This window comes from Clupea harengus, chromosome 25, assembly GCF_900700415.2.
Source record: "Clupea harengus chromosome 25, Ch_v2.0.2, whole genome shotgun sequence".
In the NCBI taxonomy this organism is placed as follows: Eukaryota; Metazoa; Chordata; class Actinopteri; order Clupeiformes; family Clupeidae; genus Clupea; species Clupea harengus.
The window spans coordinates 14629633-14638922 of NC_045176.1; the positions used below are offsets into that span (position 1 = coordinate 14629633).

The following is a 9290-nucleotide window of genomic DNA, read 5'->3' on the forward strand; positions in this document are numbered from 1 at the left end:
CTACTTCACCCTCTACACCGACTACATCATTTGATGGCTGATCAACAGAGTCCTCCATCCCTCTGCCAACTGTAAAACAAAAAGAGGCAGACACATTTTACAAGATGAGAATTACACAGATGGGAAAGTATTGTAAGTTGCTTTGAGTATCAGCTAAATGTAAATGGGAACAATCAATCAATAATATGAATATGATGAGAGGTTTTCTTACTGCAGTAATAAGAGAGATTTGTCCAGAGGGTCATAACTGCTCCGTGTGATGCCTGAGCTGTGAGATTGGAGCTCTCTAATGTCTGTTTCTCAGCTCTAAAAGAAGAATGATCATCATCTATTGAACATGTAGTGTTCAAATGTTGCCCCACCATGGTTCCCAGTGGTATTGCAGTCTAAGGGCAGCTGTGTATTCTGTCTTGTGCGTTAAAAAAAAAATTGATTGAAATGCCTAAATGCAAGATACATTTGGACAGTAATATTATTTCTTATGACTCACTAGTAGACCTTGGCTCTTGCAGAGGTTCAGTTACTTTACAAACACAGGAATGAAGGAATTGATGCTTAAAATAGTGACTATTTATGGAATCATAATATATGGATATATGTATTAAAAAAAATATATGTATTTATTGAATTACTTAAATTCTGTGCAGAATTTAAGGAAGAAGAGTAAGGTGTGATGTATGTCATCTCATGTCACGTCATGTCAGTTTTTGTATGACAGTTTGCCAGTTTCCTTCACTGTGGGCTTCAGGGCACAGTAGTAGAGAGCAGAGTCTGAGAGTTTAGCAGAGGAGATGTCCAGAAACATCTGATTCCTCTCCTTATTCATTCTCCCAGAGAATCGTGGTTCCACATCTGATTTTTCTGTCTTATCAGGACTAGTGATGAACAAGAGAAAGTGGGGTGCTGATCGTGGATACTGGCGATACCACTGTGGTGTTGCACCTCTGTCAGAGTAGCTACAGGATAAGGTGACATTAGATCCGTTTTCAGTGTAACTTTGATTTTGGTTTGATGTGATTTTTATTACCCAAATTAATACCTGGAAAAGACAGAACATGTGTGAAGCTCTTTAAAATAACTGAAATATGAAATAATAATTAGACTGCTGATTTACTGTTTAAAACATCTGTGCACTTGTGTCCTATTGCAAATATCTACATCTTATAGTTATAATTCATACCTGCTGTTGCACTGAACAAGATAAGTCCATACAGCAACATGGTGATGGCTGCTTCAAGAAAGTAAGTCCAACACTGAATGGTTGACACTGAAATGCTCCTCTCAGACTGCACAAAGCTCCACCTTCACCTTATCACACATAAATCAGCAGGTGTGAGCAGCTTTCCTGCCAGAAGTCATGTGGTGAGATTTAACCGATCTGTACTGCGCTTTGAAACTGACTGTGATGAGTTTAATAATGGAACAAATTGAAGTACAATGTCCCAGTGTGCTATGTTTTTAATGAAAAAGCATTCAGATCTGCACTTCATAGAGTTTGAGGCAGATACCCTCCATTTCTTTGGACTATAAGGGCACCCATACAGAACCTCCAGCTAACTCCATTATAACCGATACTCATGGCAGGGAAGGGTTGAACAGATCCCTCCATAGCAGACCTCAGCCCTGTGTGAAGTCATTTCATTCTGATTCATGAGTCCTGTGAGAGGAAAAGAAATACTATTTCCTTTTACAAGAACTAATTTCTTTTTACAAATGAATACAATTATGATATGTATACCAGTGTATGAGACTGTGCACATTTTCTTTAAAGCAATTCATGAGCTTCCCTATGAAGTCACAACAGATTTTAGGAACTGAACAAACCACAGTTTAATTATTATTTATTTAAACACGGGAAAGGATGTTAAATTCCTGGTGCTATTGGTTGGGGTCTTCCCACACCAGGGAAACCTCTGACTGTCACATGGAAGTACTCATACCCAACAACCTAAACCAAGTATTATAACAGCAGGGTGTATTACAACCATCTTATCAATACTTAACCAAATTTAACAACAACAACAACATCAAAGATTCCTTAGTGAGCATTTCACTGGGGTGGTCTGGTCAAGTGGGCATCTTCCTTTGTCCATGTGTCATTAGCCCCACAACCCCTCCAGAAGGCTCAACAGTGGTGTCTGCCATACCAGACCCACCCCCCTCCATACTCACGATGGGTTAGACTGGGTGGGAGGGTTGGGGGGTAACCTCTTGGGAGTGTCAGAGTAGGAACTAGATACAAACCCAGATTAGGTTAAGGGAAGGGATTGGGAGAATACAAACAGTCACCACTTTCTTCTGGCTCATCACTGCTCTCTTTGTGATGTCATAGTTGGTTGATGTTTTCATCATAATAAGCAGCACCATGCAGGCAAACATTCCAAAGTCTGTTTTGTGCTTTTGTAATTTTGCTTCCTCAGCTTTTTACTGAAAAAGATACAAACTGTGCAGATTTTAAGGCATTGAGGAATACCTTAAACAGAATAATTGAAGATCATCTCAAGTGACACTTTACTGTGAGTAAAACATTTTTAGTTGATAATATCGGTTTTGCTCATATGTGTTTTGCTCATATGTGTTAATTGTTTCCAATTGATTTGAGCCACAACAGCATTGTTTTTAGTAATAGAGATTGTTGTTCTGTGTGCCAATGGTTAGTGTACATTTAATACAGTTAGTTCAGTTGTCTTAACCTTACTTTCCTCTAGGCACATTTGTTACAGGAACTCACAAATAGAGAACAACAAAGGGATTCAGGCTGGAGTCTTTTGTTACATTTGTTTCTTTGATTTGATACTTTAGTGACTTTGAACATGAACATGTTTAGGATTGAATTTTAGCATTTGATAGCAAGAATCTTACATTACAGCCATTTCTATTCAGTCTTTATCAGTTTATGACAGAAACCACATCACCTAATGTGTGAGAGTATGATGTGACAGATATGAATAAAGGATACCCTGTGTGGTTTTGTATGACGGTGTGGTCTGCAACAGTCACTGTGGGCCTCAGAGCACAGTAGTACACAGCAGAGTCAGACATTTGCAGATACGTGACTGTCAGAGGAATAGATTTTGCAGTGGTGTTGAGTTCTGCTTTAAATCTTACTTTGAATCCATCACTATTGTCCCCATCTCCAAAAGTGTATCTCTGCAGCACATATTGAGGGACGTCGTTTGCTTGAAATTTGTACCAAAACAAATAGAACTGAGATGTTGATGTAGTCACATCATATGTACAGTGGAGTGTCACTACTTCACCCTCTACACCGACTACATCATTTGATGGCTGATCAACAGAGTCCTCCATCCCTCTGCCAACTGTAAAACAAAAAGAGGCAGACACATTTTACAAGATGAGAATTACACAGATGGGAAAGTATTATAAGTTGCTTTGAGTATCAGCTAAATGTAAATGAGAACAATCAATCAATAATATGAATGTGATGAGAAAATGTTCCTTACTGCAGTGATACACAATCATAATGTGTAAGAGATTTGTCCAGAGGGTCATGACTGCTCTGTGTGATGCCTGAGCTGTGAGTTTGGAGCTCTCTAATGTCTGTTTCTCAGCTCTGAAAGAAGGATGATGACATCGTCATCTTTTGAACATGTAGTGTCGCCCCAGCATGGTGTCCAGTGGTATTGCAGTCCAAAGGCAGCTCTGTATTTTGTCTTGTGCGATAAAATACATTTTGACAGAATATAATCTATTTTTCTATTATTTCTTATGACTCACTAGTAGACATTGGCTCTTGCAGAGGTTACTTTAACTACGATGGGATTGAAGTAATTCATTCTTACAAGACTATTTCTGGAATCATAATGTATGGATATTTTTTAGGGATGCACCGATACCGATACCAGTATCGGTATCGGTGCCGATACTTCGTTAAAATACTCGTACTCGTTTTGAATTGCCGATACCAAGCACCGATACCACTCATCAGTATTTCACTGCATCAAACTGGCCGGGCTATGCTGACACAAAATGTGATTTATTGTCCTACCTGTCCTACCACTCTCTGCCACACTAGTAAGTAGCTTATTTGCCGTCTTGTGTTGCATTTGCTTGATGTTTGACTGTGTTAGGAAAGTTTGTCATAGTGTCAAAGTATTTCAGTATACAGGTTTCGCTAAATTTAGCTGCTAGCATCTCGTTAGCGATTAGCAATTCCGTTATGCTGCCTTACCGCGATTTGGGCTCATTTTAAGATAAATGACGACAACAGGAGTGAGGCACAGTGTAAGATCTGCACTGCTACGGTGTCGAGGGGCGGAAAGGAAAGTACTTTGTTTAACACAAGCAATTTGATTAAACTCCTGAAGACACACCATAGTGCTAAGTACACAGAGTTCACTGATGCTAGTGGCGCAAGACCGAAGTAACCAATCTTAACTGACGTCTTGCAAAAGAAAAAAACGCGCACGCACACACACAGAGAGAGAGAGAGGTAGAGAGAAAGACTGTGCCACATAGGTTAAGTGATTGTTTGTGTACTTGAGCAGGAGATTCTTCTGATCCTTTTGTAACTGAAATGTGCTCTTGTGCTAATCCAGTAATAGTTCTGTTCACTTTTTGTTAAGCAGACTGTGTTGTTAACTATGCAGCAAATTGAATTGCCTTTATCTGGTTATATTTGCATTTTGTCTAATGTGATGATATTGTCTGTTTGAAGGCTTTTTTTGTGTGTTAAAACCAGAAAGCTCTATTTTTGGCTTGGGATAGCCTTCTGTTAATTTTGTACAATCGGCTTGACATAATCTGCAGAGGATAAAATAAGCTATCTGCCTCCAAATTAATTGCACTTTCATGGATACCAAATCTAAGAAGTATCGGTATCGGTACTCGGTATCGGCAAGTACACAAATAAAAATACTCGTACTCGTATCGGTTTGTAAAAAAGTGGTATCGGTGCATCCCTAATATTTTTATAATAAAAGTGCATGTATGCATTTAATTACTTGAATCTATGCGAGTGGTTACCACTCTGTGCAAATTCTGTGCAGAGTTTTTGGAAGGAGAGTAAGGTATGATGTATGTCATCTCATGTCACGTCATGTCAGTTTTTGTAAGACAGTTTGCCAGTTTCCTTCACTGTGGGCCTCAGGGCACAGTAGTAGAGAGCAGAGAGAGTTTAGCAGAGGAGATGTCCAGAAACATCTGATTTCTCTCCTTATTCATTCTCCCAGAGAATCGTGGTTCCACATCTGATTTGTCTGTCTTATCGGGACTAGTGATGAACAAGAGAAACTGGGGTGCTGATCTTGGATACTGGCGATACCACTGTAGATAGTTTCCAGAGCTGTAGTTACAGGAGAGGGTTAAATTATCTCTCTCCACTGTGTTGAGTTCAACACTGTTTGGAGTGATTTTATTTCCCGGAGGTTTTACCTGCACAGAGAAAAAAAAGATGCTAAAACATGCTATATTGTTTTATTCTCTTATGACTGTTTCTTCATTATTTAATTTTGACTTTGTGTTTACCTGAAAGGTCCATGAGTAATATGCCCAGAAAGAAGATCATTGTGGAGGTCTGCAAATCCAAGATCTACACAACTTGAATGTCAGTCCTTTCAAGATTCCCATAGGTAGGCACCATGAAGGCATCACGATCTTCTCTTTCTAGCTCCTCCCTCTTGTCCAAACAGAAAGGACTGCGAGAAGTTGACTGGTACATTTCCACATAGTATAATTTGGAAAGGTTATGTCTGTATGTCATGTGTGCTCTAAGTGTTTGTAGTAAATGTTCTTTTAACATATGAGGGAAATTGTCTTTTCATCAGCTATCAGCTCTTGAATTAAGAGTGGTATTGGTCTGAATAGATGAAATAAGTCATGTTTCAAGGCAGGCAAGGTCTAAAAAACAACTCTGCTCATTGGATATAGGGGACTAAATGCTGACAGATGCACTTGAAATTGTCCACAATTTCATATTAGCGTTATTGTGCGATATTATACTGTATTGATGCTTTTGATTTTGCCTCAGTTTTGTTGCTTGATTAAACAGACGGTGCATGTATATAATAAACTGATGGACTCTAAGCATAATTAAGTCAGTCAACTTTGTTTTACCCACTTTCTACACATTGAAGTGAACGTGTGCAGCCATGATTTTTCTCCTCTCACAGCTGGGCATTATAAGTACTGGTTTGAGAGAAGGGGTGGGGACTGAGGGGCTGTATTTTGTTGTATCAGAATCAGAATCAGGTTTTATTGGCCAAGTAAGTTTGCACAAACAAGGAATTTGTCTTGGTACAGTGGCTCTCAGTGTGCTTACACATATTACACAAAAAACCAGATAGATGTGCAAAGAATAGACTCAATGACTGCGGTGTAGAATAGGATCAGCAGCTCCTGATGCAGGTTGTACTTCCTAAGCTGGCGCTGGCGCTGGCGCTGCTGGCGCATTTACAGTCCTGTCACTGTGGGCCTTAGAGCACAGTAGTACACAGCAGAGTCAGACACTTGTAGATTCTGAATGGTCAGAGGAACTGAGCTGGAGGTGAAGTTTCGTCTGGAGTGAAATCCGAATATTATTCAAACTGAAAGATGAAGTAAAATCAGACATACTGTACTAAAGTAGTCAGTCACAGACTAGGCCTGTATTGTGGTGAATTGTTTACATTGCAGAGACATACAATTCATTTGTCCTCAAATTAAATTTCAGTGCAGTAAGTAGGTACGTTAGAGGATTCATTCTAAATGTGTTAAGTGCCCCAAAAGAAGAAATTCAAAAGAGAAGGTGCTAATACTAAAGAGTTGTTAGTTGTGTTAGTTGTCAGAAGCCCATCAGACACAACAGAGACATAACACTTTAGGGACAAAAGGGTTTATTACATCATTCCTCAAGTCATATGGATAGAAATGAACAAGCTGACATTGCCTTTTTGGCTAAATATTTCTATACAAATCATAATTTTTTTCTTTACTTAAAAAAAGAGACTTTAATTATTTCTTGTCAACGTTGACATGTGCAATCATTACAATCATCTAAAACAGCCACTAGAAGTAGACGTCAGAGTCTGACACTTCAGCAGATGAGATCTCTCCAGATCATAGTCTTTCTACACTTTAGAAAGAGTTGAGTAGGAGTTCATTCCACCTTGAAGTCAGTGGATTCCAACAAGAGAATGATGAATGGATTAGATCCTAGATTGTGCCGATACCACTGCAGATTGTCCACTGCAGCACTGCATGTGCAGGAGAGAGAAGCGGTTTCACCCTCTGAAGCAATGACTTCTTGGGTGGCTGGAGCGACATCATCTTGTAAACTGTCACCTGCAAAAGTAAGGGTGGAATTGTTATTCTATGGTTTTATTATATTCTTTGATTCCATACCTTTGATATAATACGATAATTCATTTTTTCCCCCTGAAAAGTATTTCCCACAAAACTTTAAAGTATGCTCCCAAAACCCACCTGCGGTTGTTAAAAGAAGAAACAGTAGAACGAGCATGGTCACAATGTTGTATGAAAAGGCAGCAATCACAGGTAAAGGTCTAAATCCTACGTGTGACAGCTGTAGCATAAAGTGTCCCTCATGTACAATATACACACTGTGATGTCTCATCTAGATGACTCCTCCTCTTAAATGTCTCTGCAGTTGTACTCTCTGAGCACATTTACCCCAAAGGCCCTCACACAAAACATAATCTCCAAAGAGATGAAAAGAAAATGTATTTATAGGCTAACAAAATACTAAGCAGTTCCGGAGTCCTGGTTGTTGCAGTGAATGACAGTAGGTGTAGATTTATTGTCACGTACAGGCATTTCTTTCCCTCAGTGCAGTCATGTTTTTGTATAGCAGACTGTGGTTTTGTGTCACTGTGGGCGTCAGGGCACAGTAGTACAGTGCAGAGTCAGAGACTTGAACAGAGGAGATCTGCATGGACACTCGAGTTTTCTCTTCATTCACCCTCACAGATATTCGGTGATCTACATCTGATCTCAGATCATCTCCTGCAGTGTTGGGAGTGAGCACCAGAAACTCTGGAGCTGATCCGGGATACTGGCGATACCACAGTAGAGTAAATGCTGAAACAGTGTAGTCACACGACAGCATCACATTTTCTCCTTTCAATGCCTTCTCTTCTGATTTAGTTGGTTTAATGTCATCTGCAAAATGACCACCTGTGGAAGACATTCATTTCAATGTGTATTTGTCTGAGAGTAATACCTCTCACACAAGAATGTATCACTATAAAGGTCTAACTCAACAGCTGTGGTGCACTTGAAGATCTCAAACTTAGAAATGTTTATGACTTCCACTCACCTATAAGAGAAGCCAGAAGCAGAAAAAAGCTGAGAGCCATCGTCCCCTGTGACAGATGATGTTTGACATCAACCCTGAGCACTCACACCTCCTCAGTTCAGCCTCTGTGTATCTGGATCACAACACACTTCCTCAGACACATTCTTCACCCAGCCCCTCCTCTGGAGTAATGTCACATGATGCTATCATGAGTGAAAGACATTCTTAATGTTCCACAGCGGTTCATGATGGAAATGAAAGCAAGCGTTTAAGGTTTTCATATCATCATGACTTCAGATGAGTTGGTCAATCAATTCACTTCCTTTGGTGTGAAATGACACACTGATTGTACGAGTTCTGAGTGTGTGGCTGTGACCGTGGGCTTCTGAATCAGACCCTTGCACCTTCTGGATGGTCAAAGAAACAGTTTTTGTGTTTGTTTCTCTAGAAAGACTTGAGTTTCCTCTTTCTTTAGTTTCACCATCAGACGAGGATCTACTTCTGACCTTTGGGGTTGTCCAGTGCTGTGTAGCATGAGCAGGAGAAACTGAGGAGCTGATCTTGGATACTGGCGATACCACTGTAGACTTACTGCTGAAGAATAACTACAGGCTACTATTAGATTCCTCCCTGATTGAAACTCCAGTTCTGTCTGGAGTGATTTTATTTCCCATACATGAAAAGAGCAAAAAACCACATACAGTGAAATGTCATTTTAAGTGTTAAATAATGTATTGTGATTGATGTACATGTCAGAATGCAGTGCCCTGCAGGAGACCCCCTTATGTCTGACACACCACTGACACCATGACACCTCATAGTGGCTGAAATGGGAATTACAGCATGTTAACCTATTTGTGTTATAGTAGTCTTGTCTTGACAGTTTGAAAGCCTCAATAGTTGCGTGTCATTCCTACGAAAACTTTTGAGCTCAGTAATTACCTCAAGTGAGTTCAAATTGATAATTGAACTGTTAACAAATAAAATGTTGAAGCATTTAGCAACTGGACTGGAGAGAGGTTTATCTTACTTGTTG

At 39.7% G+C, this 9290-nt stretch overlaps 1 protein-coding gene across 1 annotated transcript; it reads right to left on the bottom strand.

Annotated features, from left to right (window-relative positions):
• Nucleotides 1-680: 680 nt before the first annotated feature.
• On the bottom strand, nucleotides 681-7263 carry LOC116219585. Its single transcript, XM_031563072.1, has 3 exons — nucleotides 7225-7263; nucleotides 5116-5394; nucleotides 681-1039 (listed from the first exon to the last, which is right to left on the bottom strand). The coding sequence occupies exons 1-3, from the start codon at nucleotides 7261-7263 to the stop codon at nucleotides 701-703; spliced, it is 657 nt and encodes a 218-aa protein (XP_031418932.1). The 3' UTR covers nucleotides 681-700.
• Nucleotides 7264-9290: the final 2027 nt, after the last annotated feature.

What these genes read in the sequence shown, in the direction of transcription:
- LOC116219585 (XM_031563072.1), bottom strand. Translation starts at nt 7,263, where the DNA reads ATGTCGCTCCAGCCACCCAAGAAGTCATTGCTTCAGAGG. An exon ending in AGAAGTCATTGCTTCAGAGG is followed by an intron (nt 5,395 to 7,224) that starts GTGAAACCGCTT and finishes TTCTCTGTGCAG; the next exon opens with GTAAAACCTCCGGGAAATAA. An exon ending in TCTCTCTGCTCTCTACTACT is followed by an intron (nt 1,040 to 5,115) that starts GTGCCCTGAGGC and finishes TGTCTTTTCCAG; the next exon opens with GTATTAATTTGGGTAATAAA.